Source organism: Brassica oleracea, chromosome C9, assembly GCF_000695525.1.
Source record: "Brassica oleracea var. oleracea cultivar TO1000 chromosome C9, BOL, whole genome shotgun sequence".
In the NCBI taxonomy this organism is placed as follows: Eukaryota; Viridiplantae; Streptophyta; class Magnoliopsida; order Brassicales; family Brassicaceae; genus Brassica; species Brassica oleracea.
This window is the reverse complement of record NC_027756.1, coordinates 11,310,297-11,325,136: the sequence shown is the minus strand read 5'-3', so window position 1 is coordinate 11,325,136 and position 14,840 is coordinate 11,310,297. Positions and strand designations below refer to the sequence as shown.

Here is a 14,840-nt window from a genome sequence, read left to right as displayed (position 1 = left end):
TTATTTATCAAAATAAATAGACTGATCTACCGTGAATTTGTTGATTCGTCATGTTCTCCATTTTTTTAGATAATTTTATTTACTTCTCATATTTTTATTAAGATTTAGTTAAACGGATTTTAATTTAGTAATATTAAATTTATATTTTATATTGAAATTTAGTTAGTTTTTTTTATTTTTTATATTTTATTAGGTTTTAGACTTTTAACTAGGTTATTGATTTATTATTAATTTCTAACTTATTCGCTAATGTGTTAATTAAAACAATACTCTTAATGAATTTTATATATATATAATTAAAAACGAATTTTATTTTAATCAAATAAAATTTATATGTTATATTAATATTAAATAATTGATTCTAAAATAATATAATAAAATTATCAAAAATTTTAAAAATAAGATAATTCTTATATATATTTTGTTGCTATCTGAAAAAAATAGTTTTATTATAAAAGTTAAAAAAGATAAAAAAATTATAATTAAATATTATTCAAAGAAAAATATTTATATAAAGATATTTTCTAAACTATTTATAAAATATGAGTGTTTTAAAAATTTAACACAATAATAAATATATATTTTGATAAAAATATTTGATATATATAAATACTTTGATGTTTGATTTAACTATCCGAAAACATAAATAATAACTTATCATACTGGTTTTAGATTAATAAGACATGAACTAATAAGTATTGATAAGAAAATCATGTACATATGTGCGGACAAAACGTGTACTGAAATTGTGAATCAATTATGTCTGAACATATATGTACGAGAGAATACTGAAGATATCAAAACGGCGTCGTGTTAAGCTGATTCGTGTGCTTGTTTTTAACAAAGTCAAAGGTGTTTTTCGTCTCTAGATACTGAAATCAAGATATGGCTACGGCGTCGTTCAGGTGGATTTTGCAGCTACACAAAGATGTACCAAAAGCTGCTCGCTTCTACGCGCAAGGTCTTGATTTCTCCGTCAATGTCGTCACTTTACGTTGGGCTGAGCTTCAGTCTGGTCCTCTCAAGCTAGCTCTTATGCAATCTCCCAGGTATTGATCAATGCAGATCACCTGTTCGATCATTTGTCTCACTGAAACTTTTTTTTCCTGAGTTTGTTTCTCTAGAGTAGTTTTTTTAATTTGGTTGCCTTCAATTCACTGTAAAGCATGTCTGACTAAAAGGTTGATCATATAGTGTCCAATCATTGCAAAGATAAAGGATTAATTCTTTTGATGCAGCGAGCATGTGGTGAGTGAAAAGGGATACTCTTCGCTACTGTCGTTCACTGTGACTGACATTAATACATCAATCGCCAAACTTATGGAGTTAGGTGCCGAACTCGATGGCTCTATCAAATACGAAGTCCATGGCAAGGTAAAAGCAAACAGAGCAACCATCTTCTTTTATCTTTTCTGCAAATACTCAAATCTCATATTCATTGTTAACGTTTCTTTGATAACCAGGTTGCATCTGTGAGATGTCTCGACGGTCATGTGCTCGGCCTCTATGAACCTTCTTAGATTTTATTAATTCATGAGTTTACTTTGTTACGGATGATTTCCTATTGGGACCGCCGATCAATAAACTAGATGGTTGATATGTACTAGTAGCCCAGCAAAAATCAAAGTAGTGCATAGGGCTCAGCATAGAATTAGTAACCCAAAATCCGAACCAATCCCGAACCAAAAAACTCATTTTGTACCCAGTCCCAAATGTAAAAAATACCCTAATAAATTTTGTAGGGTGTTACAAAATATATCTGAATCCAAACCAAACTCGAAAAAACAATTTGAAAAATCTAGGAAAAAAAACAATCTGAATATCTAAATTAATATACAATATAAAAATATGAAACATAAATATGTAATTCAAATATTCAATTTCATATTTATTTCGATATGATATTTAACAATAAGTATTTAAATAAATACGTTACAAGTGTGAGGCGGTTTCGATGTTTGAACCAAACTCGGTATACAATAATAATCGGGATCGCTATGTTATCTCTCTAAAATCTCTCTCTATGAGTTGTAGGAAGAAAGATCGGCCCTTTGTTTGATCGACAAGGTTTTTTTTATAGTTGCGAGATTGTTTGAATGAGAAAAGAAGACAACTCATTTTCCTTGTTGATGAGATTACATACTCTATCCTGTTAAGTGAAGTCACATATTCTTTACGATGCAGATGTAGCTCGTTTTGTCCCAAGGTACTAAATGTGAATCATACGGTATCATCTATATTCGCTTACCGAATCAACATGTTTTTCCTTGAATATGGACGCAAGCTCGTCTCGTCGATTTCATCATCCTCTTTTGTCTTTTAACGAATTGTACTTCTTTTATTTTTCCGCTTTTGAATTCAATGAACTTCTTCTATAACTAAGCTGGATATTGATGGGAATGTGTAGTTTACTTACAATACTAATGAAATATTTAATTGGTGAAAAACTCATGTTGAAATATTATTGATACAGATTCTCTAGTCTCATTTATATTTTAAAGATTACATATCAATTTGTTCTTTGATGCTTAATAGTCAAGTATAGTTATTTTATCCGTTATTATTATAATTAAATTCAACTTTAATTATATTTGCAAATACTAAAAATATATCCAATATTTTTATCAGTAAGAATCATGAAAATTATCTCCCAAACGTATAATAAACGAATACAGCAAATAAAGTATGCATTTGAGTTTATTATTCCTCGTAAAACCAATGTTTATTATTCGTCATAAAACCAAACCAACAAATATATGAAAGTAACAAAAAAATCACAAAATATTAATACAAAAGAAGTAGATTATGAATTTGATATAATAGTCTCCGCAACGATCATGCACTGTTTGAGTCTCTCTAACAAAAAATAATAATTATATCTTATTACTTAATTATGTTTTATTGTTTTAGATTAATTCCAGACTTCAAACAAGCAATACCTATAAATTTAGGGTCCGAATAACATGCACGGCAATTATGAAACAACTGCGATACGGTTCTAATAGTAACAAAAACATATAATTATATATATGTAGAGATTTTTGTTACTACTAATGGTGATGCAGAGCGGTGTAGTCCATCTTCATTCGAAACGTTATTATGTTAAAACGTAAGGAAGCGTTTATTCTCTCTCTCTCCATTGATGGTCTTCGGTATTTTATTAGCAAGAGTTCTAAGGAGAGACTGCCGTCGAAGATGCCATGCAATAGGTATTCATATACCTTCATAACACTTACACATGTAATTACCTTTATGTCCTTGACAAGAACCACCCATAAAACCTTGTGTTTTACAATAGCTATAACATGCAGCTTTTTTGTCTACACCATTTGGATCCGGACATTTTCTTCCCGTTGGATTTAGTGCTGCTTCTCCAAATCCTATCGAATATTTTCTTAAGAAGAAACAAATTAGAGTTGTTTGACCAAAAAAAAAAACAAATTAGAGTTTTATCTAAATATAAAAAAAAAAAAAACTACTATAATTTTATAAATGAGACGAACACACAAACTTTTGAATCGAAATTTAATAAACAAGCGAAACAATCCATTATAATAAATATAACTGAAAACGTATCAAAGGGATAAGATGTATTAGAAATCGATCACCTGAGGATATCAAAACACAGAGGCAAAGAACCAAGAAGAAGGAGATTTTGTTAGTTGCCATTCTTGTTTCAAAGTTAGAAGAGTTTACTGGATATATCTTTCATTACTTTTATTTTATACCAACAAGTATACATCTAAAAATAACATTTGGGAAGAGGTCAAAAATAAAAGGAGTGACCCGTTTTTCTGTGAGACTATTATGCTTCTGCCATGTATGAAACATTTTTTGGACGTAAATCTTAATAAAACAAAAAATTGTTAAATCAAGCAAATGTATATGTATGAAACTTTGCGATGTCCCATTTTCTTTCCTTTTTTCAAGATTCTACATATACCAAAAGATCAACTAATCTAGTGGCGGACAAGTTTGCACGAGGTGTTCGAAGTTCCCATATAGCTGTGTTCTATGTTGATTCAATACCACTCGTTTGGTTTTCCGATTCAGTGGGCCTTTTATTATAGTTTAATTATTATTGTCAAGAAAAAAACAAAAAAAAACTTTGCAATAGTCCTTTTCTCTTTAGTTTTTTTTAACTGTTTTGAATAAATTTTTTATACTGATGAAATTTCACCATTTGTGCTGACCTAAATGTGGATACGGATCGAATATTACCATAATTTTTTTTTAGTATTTGTAATCTATTATGTAACTTTGTGATGCTTTTCTCTTTTGATTTTTAAACTACTTTGAGTTATTAGATCCCACCACATGTGCTGGCCTAGACGTGGATGCGAATCATATATTACTGTTTTTAGTATTTGTGATTTGCTTTGTATTTTACGAATATTTAAATTTTCAATTGCTTTGTCTTAGAAAAATATGGATATCCGATTTTTTAGATATTCGGAAAATTTACAGATATTTGCGAATATTTACGGATATTTCATCTACTTTCTTCAATACAATTAAATCTAGAAAGAATGTAAGTCCATTTAAAAAAAAAAAAATCTTTTACATAATAAAAAATAAAAAGTAAAGATTAGTGAAACTATATGTTCCATAAATTTTAAAAATCAGTTATTTTTTATAAAACATATTTTTTTTAAAAAATTGTACTTTTTATAAATATTTTATATTCATTTATTAATTTAATACTTCTAAAATTAATTTTATAAATAATTTCTTAAAAATATATATTTAAAATTATATATTTAATTGTACATATCTATTTGTATGTTGACAAAAAAAACTATTTGTATAAAAGTCAGAGTGAAGCGAATGTCCGATTCTTGAAATTTTAGCATTTGTGATTTGTTTTATTTTTAGTGGATATTTATTTTTTATATTTATTTTATTATGGATACTTACGGATATCCAGATTTTTTTGGATCAAATAAAAAGGTATAACGAATGTAATTAATACTCCCTCCGTTTTTTAATATAAGTTGTTTTAGAGAAATTTTTATGTTCCAAATAATATGACGTTTTCGGTTTTCTACGTAAAATTTATTAACAGTTAATGTTATATAACCAATAATAATATACTTTCTATTTTATTATTGGTTGATTTGTGGTTAGGTAAATAATTAATTATGTTTTTGTTTAGAAAATGTAAGAAATTAACGATTTTCTTAATTTGTGTGCACAATTCTAAAACGACTTGTATTAAAAAAATGATGGAGTATTAGGAGATAAAATTTGCAGCTCTATGTTCTGCTGCTGTACAATCCAAAAAGAAAAGATTTTTAAATTTTTTTAAAGAAATATAATACCACCGCTTTGACAAAGAGTCGAACATGTAATCTCTAACAGTTGTGTGTGAGAAATGAAACCACTGGCTTGTTTTCTTATTCATTTTTGGTTTATTATATTTTGAAAAAACTAAAACAAATGCTATTTTTTCGTATCTCTTCTAATCTCAACCCTAAATTTTGTTATTTGTGTCATTGACAGAACAACTCAGAAACATTTATCAGAAGAAAAAAAAAGCATATTCAACCAAATATTTATTTAAACATCACCACACCAAACCAACATACATGTGAAGAAAATAACAGACAAAGGCCAAGGTCCACTGACAAAAGCAAAAGGCCAATTAACACATTGTACAGAGTTTTTCAAATTGGTGACAATAGAAAGAATGGATAGATAATGGAGCCATTACCTTTCATGGTTCAAAGTTGGAGTCACTCATCAAAAGCTGCACCAACCTGGCCAAAGAGCGACTTTCGGATCTACAAACATTCAAATATAAACACCTTTTAGAGAAACAATTTCACAACTTAGAATGAAGATGAAAACATTTTATCAAGTTCTTGTGAAGAGGTTCCAAGAGCCTTATGATGATGCTAATGCAATTATGTCTAACCTCAGGAAGTTTCTTGCGGAAAGCGACCTCCAACCTTGCATCAAGAGTGTTTTCACACACAATTTTCCCATCACGAGAAGCCAGCACCACTCCTCCAGCACTGTTATACATCACAACACAAGTGGTATTATTACAGGTTGGTTCTTTAATTACAGTTTGTAGTTTTTTTTTTTTGGTATCAAGAAAGTTACCAGAAAGGAGCATGAGGATCATCTTCGGAAGGAGCAGGAGGAAGGAAAATGTCCTTGTCAACTATGATCTCAGGAGCATGAACCTTTGCCTTCTCGCAGTATTCTTCAGTTGCATCGTCCAGCATAGACTCCACAATGTGAAGGTCTTCTTTGCGACAACGCAGTAACACTGAAGGCTCTTTCAGTCTAAGCAAACACTACAAATTTCATAACAAAACGAATTTTAGTGAAGTATAACAGTTAAGAGAAAAACTATGGGATTGAGATTGTTGGTGTGAGACAGACCTGAACAATGAGATGCTTCAAGAGATGTTTATACTGATGGTGATGATGGTTGAAGAAGCCATGTTCGCTGACTTTGAGGAGTTGCTTTGCAGCCTCTTCTTTCATTGCATTGACAATGTCATCTTGTGCTTGCAGAACTTTGATCCTCGATGCGTTCAGTTGCATTGAGTAATCACTTAAAGAGACACAAGAAGAAAAGCAAAACACACAAATTAACAAGGTGACATCAAATCAAAACAAAACCAATCAACATCGGTTAAAAAAAAAAAATCAGAAAAAACCACAATACAAGTCCCTAAGAACCAGCATTGATTAGTATCTAAGAGCCAGAAAGCTAATAATCAATTATGAGCCATGAGACAGTGAACTAATAAGCCAAACAGGTACACCCAACTTCAAATAATCAACTACACAAACAGATCTCTAAGCAAAAGCAAAGAGATGCTTACATCTTCCTTCGGACATCGACTTGCTTCTCCTTCTTCTCATACTCCTGTCTAATCTTCTTCTTCTCTGCCTCCACGAGCTGCAACTTCTCTATGTTAAATTCCTGTAACATCACGATTCAGCAGATCAGAATCATAAGATCCGAAGGTCAACAAGCAAAATAGTTGCAAACATCCGTCAACGAAATCGATCAAGAGAGAGAGAGAGAGAAGAGAGACTTCTTCAGCGGAAACGGAGATCTCATTGGCCTTTTCTTCGGCTTCCTGGCGGATAAACCTCACCATCTGCTCGATCTGCTTGGAGACATCTGCGTCGTTCATCTTGAGCCACCTACCAAATGACGATTCGGAGAAAAGAAAAACACAGAGGAGATCTTGTACTAAGTGATTGATGATGAAGAGAGAGGGGAAGTATTGAAACGGTTTTGTATATGTGGACGCGCCCCAAACAGTTATTATTATTATATGGTCGGGTCGGGTCGACCTAGCCAGATCATGTTTCGTTGTTTTTTCTGTTTTTATTATTTTAGATTGCCACTAGAACCACCATCCCACCTCACGTGTTACTCGTTTCATCTTTGACCAACAGAGATTCATTTATTAATATGATAACTCCAAAAAATATCTGTAAACATATTTAATTATTTACTGATATGATGAAAAAACAGACTTAGTAATAGTAACATATTTTGTAAACATTATTTTCATCTATTCTATTAAAATAGCAGTGTGACCCATTGATAAAAGTACGGTCCAACTATTATTTTTTTTATCTTTATCATTATTTAGAATATTATTTATTATGTTTTATGCCATTAGACCTATATTTAAATTACCAATTAAAAAGACCTAAAAAGATGTAAAACAAAAAATATACCCGCACTTTTTAAGGACGGGTCAGAATCTAGTTAATAATATTAAATTACAATTGGGACCATATCAAATAGCCTCAAACTCAAATTGTAATTTACATTTGGTATGTTGCTATAAAAATATTACATATTTTGTTGTTTTTTTTTTGTATCTCTACTCTCAGTTCTAAGTCCTACCAAATCACTTGTTAAAGAAAAAGGAAAAACAAATTTATAAACCATATATGGATAGAATTTTTTTTTTTTTTTGATAACTCTGGTATCTGGGCAGCCACATTCCCAACTATTCCTTTTTAGGGGGTCCAGCGCCCCAACGGAAGGGATGTTAAATCCGCTGTGGCCGGAGCTCGAAGTCGTGATGGCGGGCACCTCAGCCGAGGTTCCTTTTCCACCGGACCATATATGGATAGATGTGGCTATGGGAGTAAACATCCCTAATATAAATAACACTTCAAAATTATAAACACACAGGCACGTAAATCAACATACAAAAATAAATAAGAAAAATATATTCAACTATCATAAAATGTTGTAGATTCTTTAACCTTTTCTAATAAATAAAACACTATATTCAACTATCATAAAATATTGTAGATTCTTTAACCTATTCTGATAGAAAGTTGTATTGTTTACAATTCAATTCAATTCGAAAAAGATAATGTTTATCAGTATATTCCTATTTCCATTTCTACAAAGAAATGGTTAGTCAAGCCTCTGAATTTTACACCAGTCACTGGCGGCTCACTGCGCTTGCGTTACAGTATAGTGAAAATAGCCGTTTGGTGTCAAAATGTTACAAGCAAGAATTAAATTACAGAACAACAGTTGAAAACTTAAACGCAGAGAAACGGTCACGATTGGTTTCATCAAGTTTTAAAAAAAAATATTCTTAATAAAACATTTTTTCTGCCGGCTATAACCTGCCGGCGTATCTTTGCAATCTCGCAATCTCGCAACATACAACATTTTTAAATCAGCACACATTCTTCAGCTAAAGAAAAGTTCTCTGTTACAAGATAGAGACAAAAGCTAGTTTTCTTACAATGCAAGTCTTCTTCTTCTTTTTCTCTTTGATCCTCTGTTTCGCTCTGATCTTCGCTGAGACCCTTGAAAACGACAAGAGAGCTTTGCTTGATTTCTTGTCACATTTCAGTTTACCTCTTCACCGCTGGAACCAGAGCTCTCCGACTTGCCATCAGTGGACCGGAGTTACCTGCAGCCGAAACAGAATCGTATCCGTTAGATTGCCTGCGGTTGGACTCAACGGTTTGATCCCACCATTCACCATCACTCGTCTCTCGTCTCTAAAGATTCTAAGCCTTAGAAACAACCAGCTCACAGGAGAGCTCCCTCCTGATCTCATCAACCTCAAGAACCTGACTCGTCTCTACCTACAACACAACCGCCTCTCCGGTCCATTACCAGAGACTCTCTCGGAGTTAAAGAATCTCAAGGTTCTTGATCTTTCTAACAATGGACTCAACGGAAGCATCCCATCATCTCTTTCACGTTTGACCAGACTTAGAGTCTTGAACCTTGCAAACAATTCATTCTCAGGGGACATTCCCGATCTCGATCTTCCAAACCTGAGGCAAATCGACCTGTCAAACAATAAACTTATCGGCGCAATACCCAAGTCTCTTCAAAGATTCCAAACTTCAGCGTTTTCCGGAAACAACATAACCGGAAAGGAGACACAAAACAAGACTCCTTTCGGGTTAAGCCAGCTTGCTTTCTTGCTCATTCTCTCCGCAGCTTGCGTTTTGGGTGTTTCTGGACTCTCCTGTATAATAATGATCACTTGTTTCGGGAAGTCTAGAATCTCCGGGAAGTTTCGGAAGAGAGACTCCTCCTCCTCGTCGTCCACTCCTCCAGGGAACTGGACATCTAGAGACGATGATAACAATGAAGGAGGAAAGATCATCTTCTTCGGGGGAAAGAACCATTTGTTTGATTTAGACGATCTGCTAAGCTCATCAGCTCAAGTTTTGGGTAAAGGCGCCTTTGGTACAACCTATAAGGTAACAATGGAAGACATGAGCACGGTGGTTGTGAAGCGTCTGAAGGAAGTTGTTGCGGGAAGAAGAGAGTTTGAGCAACAAATGGAGATGATTGGCGCGATCAGACATGAGAATGTAGCTGAGCTAAAGGCTTACTACTATTCCAAAGACGATAAACTCGCTATTTATAGCTACTACACTCAAGGAAGCCTCTTCCAGATGCTGCACGGTTAGTTACTATTCATTCATTTAAACTAAATCAAAAGCAAAACGAGTAAACAACCAAAGGTTATGCAGGAAACAGAGGAATGTATGATCGAGTACCTTTGGATTGGGACGCTAGACTGAGGATAGCAACAGGTGCAGCTAGAGGATTGGCTAAGATCCATGAAGGGAACAACGGGAGACTCATCCATGGGAACATCAAATCATCAAACATCTTCTTAGACTCGCAAGGCCACGGCTGCATAGGAGACATTGGCTTAACAACCATCATGAGATCTCTTCCTCAAAGGACTTGCCTTACTTCAGGTTACCACGCACCTGAAATAACAGACACGAGAAGAAGCACGCAGTCTTCGGATGTATACAGCTTCGGGGTTGTTTTACTCGAGCTCTTGACAGGGAAGTCGCCGGCAAGTCGAGAGACGAAACATGGCGAGAAGATGTATTTGGCCACGTGGATAAGGAATGTGGTGGTGGAAGAGTGGACAGGGGAAGTATTCGATATGGAGATTTTGAGTGAGTCAGGTGGGTTCGAGGAAGAGATGGTTGAGATGATGCAAATAGGGTTGGCTTGTGTTGCTGTGAAGCAACAAGAACGACCTCACATAGCTCATGTTGTGAAAATGATCCAAGATATTCGATCAACTGATGCAGAGTGACTGAATAAACATTAGATCACTTTTTTTCCTTGGTAGATCAATTTGTTTATTTAATTTGAAAGTGATTTTTTTTTGTTATTTGATAAATTGTTTCAGAGCAGATTTGCAAAAGAAAAAAACGAAACTTTGAGTTATATAGATTCAGAAACAAACAAAATCATCCATTTTCATAAAATAAGATTAAAAAAAAAAAAACAGAACAGAATTGGGGAAGTAAAAGGACTAAAACATTGCGAAGATCAAACGGGGCTGAGAAGCTGGAAAAGGTGAGTATTTGGATCTGACTTCATGCCCAAGACGATGATGAGAGGGATGAATCCATAGTGAGTCGCGACCTTGGCTTTCTTCAGCGACCAGTTGGTCCAATCCTTGAAGAGCTCGTACTTTGATGACGAGGAAGAAGATGATCCCTTGGACCCTTTTCCTTTGGCTTTGACCTTCAACGAAGCCTTAGCCGCCATTGATTCTGTGTTGGTATATTCTGGAAGCTGAGGTTAAGCCAAAACAAAAACCCTAAAGGGTTTAAGCCCCCTTTTTAAAGCACCATTCACGAAAACCTCTGTCTGTATCAGAAGGTTCGCTCATTCTCATTTATTATTTTCCATTTTTAATAAGGAAAAAAGTGTTTTCTCGATGGCTGTCAATTTTGGTCTCCAAGGCTTTCTCTCTCGTCTTCTCACGATCGCTGAAATCGAATGTTTGTTCAGAGCGAGAAAATGGCTTCGAAACGGATCTTAAAGGAGCTCAAGGATCTTCAGAAAGATCCTTCAACCTTGTACACTGCTGGTCAGACTTATTAACTCTTCTTCGTTAGTAACTCGTTTTAAGCAGAAAAAAGTGTCATTTTTCTTCTTCTTGGTCAACATTAACATAGTTAAGATGTAATTGCAGCTATTTAATTTAAAAAGAACACTTTCTTGTTCCTTATTAGTTATCTATTGCATTCGGGTGTTATAGTTGTTGATTTTGCTTATTAGAATGTAGTAAAAGTTCATTATGAATCGATCAAACTGCTGATGCATGAGAGCATTCATGTTTTGTTGTGTGTATTTCAGTTATTGCTATGGATCATATGTTTAAGAGAGGCTAAACTTTTATTTAATGTCTTCTGTGAACAATTGTGAAACCTTCAAGGTCCAGTTGGTGAAGACTTGTTTCATTGGCAAGCTACAATAACGGGTCCATCAGACAGTCCTTACTCAGGTGGAATATTTATCTTAACCATTCACTTCCCTCCAGATTATCCTTTCAAACCACCAAAGGTTTGAATCAAATTTTTAACATTTTTAAAACCATTCTGTTGTAATTCATTTGCCTTTTTCTTCTTGCAGGTTGTGTTTAGGACAAAAGTGTTCCACCCTAATGTCAACAGCAACGGCATCATTTGCTTCCACATTTGCCACGACGTTTTGAAAGAACAATGGAGTCCTGCACTCACCATATCCAAGGTGGACCAAAAATAAAGCTCTCTTATTTTTACAAAATATCAATAGCGTGTTTAACTCTGATCTGAATCCAGTCTATTCTGAATTTCTAGCTTTTGGTTTCGATATGTTCATTGTTGAGGGATCCAAACCCAGATGATCCTATGGTTCCGGAGATTGCTCACATGTATAAAACCGATAGAGCCAAGTATGAGTCAACTGCAAGAAGCTGGACCCAGAAGTATGCAATGGGATAAAGTTTCTTCTTTTGATCCTTTATTTGTTCCCTGGTTATCCTTTTGTTGTTTTCCTTGCATTAATATTTAAAAATGATCTTGTCTATAATTTTCTATACCAAACTCACATGTGAATCCTTGAAAATAAGATAAATACCCCCAAAAAAATTTCAAAATTTTATGAGTATCCAAACAATTTGCTGCAGATAGATCCAAATGATAGATCTCTAAACAAACAACTATAAACGAAGAAAAAATAAAAAGAAATGGAAGATAGAAGAAACCAACCAAACAAACGATGTTTTCTCGCGAGGCGGCTAGGGTTCTCACCAAAATCCCCAAATCTCCAGAAATTGATCTGATAACCCTAGATCTCATTCAGCAAGACAAGCAGAAGGTCACGCTGTACCCATTAAGCTCACATAGCTTTTTATTCCGAAGAAATCTTCTCCTCTACCCACTAGTTTCAAACCACGATCTCCAGATCCAAACGCCCCACCTCGAACCCTCGCTGGAGACTGAAAGATTCTCTCTTTAGGCGCTAGTGGCTTATCATTAGCCTTTGTGGCTTCTCATTAGACCATTGTGGTTTCTCAGGTCAGTAACAAAATGTTTCGTCCCAAAAAAAAGAAAGAGCTCTCCTTGATGGAGGAACTCAAAGAGCTCGAGCTGCTAGAAGAGGGAGAGATGGTCGACATCCCGGACCTAGAAAACGACGACCTCATTGAAGAAAACTCTCTTAGCGTGATTGTACGATGCCTCAACCCTACTGTACACAAAGTCGGTGGCCTCGTCAAAGCCCTTCCCCCGATATGGGGCTTGGAAGATAGAGTTCATGGAAGAGGAGTGGGAGCAGACAGAGTCCAGTTCATCTTCCAATCGGACAGAGATCTTCACCATGTACTCACGAGAGGCTCTTGGTTTGTGAATGGCTGGATAGTCTCTCTTGACCAATGGTCACCCTCCCTATCTCCAGATTTCCTCCACAAAATCCTATTCTGGATCAGAGTCCGAGGGCTCCCCGTCCATCTCCTAAAGAAGCAAGCCGTCGACAGTCTCATTGGACCTCTGGGAAAGATAGAAAAGGTAGAGCTGCACGCCAAGAACTCTACCTCCATGGAATACATTCGAGCTCAAGTATGGATCCATACAGATGAGCCACTCCAGTTCAGGCGTACAGCTCGCTTCAAGTCAGGAGAAGTAATACCTACTGAGCTGGAATATGAGAGACTCATCAAAGTCTGCTTCCTCTGCAAGCGCCTCACGCATGATCAAACAAAGTGCCCCTATCAAGTTCTACCCCAGGAGCAGCATCAGAACGTCGCCATACCACGACGAAGCAACCAGACCCAAGGAGGATCCCTGAGAAAAGACCAACAAGGTGGGCAAAACTCCAAAGCGACAGTAAAAGCTCCCCGAACAACTCACTCTCGAGCAACTCAATCTCGCGCATCAAGTCGCAGAGAAACAATACCTGCTACAGCTCCATACAGGAAGACGAGCCAGAAAGGGAAGGCTATCGCTGGAGAATCAAGTCGAGTATGGAAGCAAAAGGAAATTGTTAAAACCCCTAGACTGGAAGGCACAAACTCGAAGATCACAGGTGAATCCTCAATCCCCATTGGCAGAAAATCGAACTCCTCAGGAAAAAGATCCGTGCCTTGCAGTAGAGCTACGTCCCCTCCAGAGGCTAACAGAGATTTGGTATCAGTCTTTGAGAGATTAGGAAATGCAGAACCTAACTCCCCCTGCATCGCTGAGCATGATAGAGCTGCTGAGGCAAGATCAAGTCACTCCAAGGACTCCTCTAACCACAAAGAATCTCAAGAAGGACGTTCAAGCAAGGGAAGTAGAAGCCCTCCCTCAGTTTTCGAACGGCTCGGATCACACTCACAGAACACAGCAGAGGGCACAAAGAACCTCAGAGAAGTCCTATCTTCAAAGAGAAGAAGGCTCAGTAACAGCGGGGCAGGGAAGCAAAGAAGCCTCGAACAGAAACCCATGAAGCTTCAGTGTTTCAAAGACTAGGTGTAAGACCCGATCCCGGCCTACTAGGCCGCGGTCGATGCCTCACGTCGTTCAGTCCATACCCGGACCGAACCTCTAAAAATTTTGCCCTTTATTTAAAATATCGCCCATTGGCGAGGGCTAACTCAGATCCTAGCTCAAGACTACCTTAGTCATTCCCTAACTAGATCCTTTCAACTTATGCTCAGCGGAATAACATCTATCATTCATTGGTCTAAAACCAATCTGACACTTGTCTGGTCAGATCACCTCAACTACTGGTCAGTAAACGCAACTGCCAGCTAGCTCCAAGGTCAATCCTGAACCTAGACTAAGTCATACAATCAGAGGTTCCGTTCCCCTAAGCCATTCTATCTAGATCTATGCAACATTGACAGATCATACCTTTGCCACATTCCCAGAGCTTGTTAGCTCATTGATCGGCCCAGCTACACTAGCTGAATGAACTCATTAACCAGCTGATCGAGCTGTGAGGTAGCCTTGCCCAGCTCCCCGCCCACTCGTCCAACTCTCTTATACCTGCATAAACTCTTCCCTTGGGTACTTAGTCATTCAGC

General features: G+C 36.0%; 6 protein-coding genes across 7 annotated transcripts; 3 read left to right on the top strand and 3 right to left on the bottom strand.

The window, feature by feature from the left end:
• Positions 1–818: 818 nt before the first annotated feature.
• On the top strand, positions 819–1,603 carry LOC106316967. The gene is made up of 3 exons (XM_013754832.1): positions 819–1,049; positions 1,239–1,374; positions 1,464–1,603. The coding sequence occupies exons 1-3, from the start codon at positions 886–888 to the stop codon at positions 1,518–1,520; spliced, it is 357 nt and encodes a 118-aa protein (XP_013610286.1). The 5' UTR covers positions 819–885; the 3' UTR covers positions 1,521–1,603.
• A 1,256-nt stretch (positions 1,604–2,859) lies between these two features.
• On the bottom strand, positions 2,860–3,676 carry LOC106313650 (defensin-like protein 35). The gene is made up of 2 exons (XM_013751518.1): positions 3,609–3,676; positions 2,860–3,380 (listed from the first exon to the last, which is right to left on the bottom strand). The coding sequence occupies exons 1-2, from the start codon at positions 3,667–3,669 to the stop codon at positions 3,214–3,216; spliced, it is 228 nt and encodes a 75-aa protein (XP_013606972.1). The 5' UTR covers positions 3,670–3,676; the 3' UTR covers positions 2,860–3,213.
• A 1,845-nt stretch (positions 3,677–5,521) lies between these two features.
• LOC106313649 (V-type proton ATPase subunit E3) lies at positions 5,522–7,278 on the bottom strand. 2 transcript variants are annotated; one of them, XM_013751517.1, is made up of 7 exons: positions 7,059–7,278; positions 6,843–6,943; positions 6,394–6,568; positions 6,109–6,305; positions 5,918–6,017; positions 5,714–5,783; positions 5,522–5,623 (listed from the first exon to the last, which is right to left on the bottom strand). In XM_013751517.1, exons 1-6 carry the CDS (start codon positions 7,158–7,160, stop codon positions 5,736–5,738), a joined length of 723 nt encoding a protein of 240 aa, XP_013606971.1. In that variant the 5' UTR covers positions 7,161–7,278; the 3' UTR covers positions 5,522–5,623; positions 5,714–5,735. The 2 variants fall into 2 exon arrangements, with proteins under 2 accessions (XP_013606971.1, XP_013606970.1); XM_013751516.1 differs by having other exon boundaries at positions 5,522–5,783.
• Positions 7,279–8,754: 1,476 nt separating this feature from the next.
• LOC106317367 (putative inactive receptor-like protein kinase At1g64210) lies at positions 8,755–10,631 on the top strand. The gene is made up of 2 exons (XM_013755195.1): positions 8,755–9,940; positions 10,009–10,631. The coding sequence occupies exons 1-2, from the start codon at positions 8,755–8,757 to the stop codon at positions 10,593–10,595; spliced, it is 1,773 nt and encodes a 590-aa protein (XP_013610649.1). The 3' UTR covers positions 10,596–10,631.
• A 98-nt stretch (positions 10,632–10,729) lies between these two features.
• On the bottom strand, positions 10,730–11,092 carry LOC106316933 (mitochondrial import receptor subunit TOM7-2-like). Its single transcript, XM_013754798.1, has one exon. It carries the CDS (start codon positions 11,054–11,056, stop codon positions 10,835–10,837), a length of 222 nt encoding a protein of 73 aa, XP_013610252.1. The 5' UTR covers positions 11,057–11,092; the 3' UTR covers positions 10,730–10,834.
• A 153-nt stretch (positions 11,093–11,245) lies between these two features.
• LOC106315709 (ubiquitin-conjugating enzyme E2 28-like) lies at positions 11,246–12,423 on the top strand. Its single transcript, XM_013753512.1, has 4 exons — positions 11,246–11,381; positions 11,730–11,857; positions 11,927–12,043; positions 12,133–12,423. Exons 1-4 carry the CDS (start codon positions 11,291–11,293, stop codon positions 12,274–12,276), a joined length of 480 nt encoding a protein of 159 aa, XP_013608966.1. The 5' UTR covers positions 11,246–11,290; the 3' UTR covers positions 12,277–12,423.
• Positions 12,424–14,840: the final 2,417 nt, after the last annotated feature.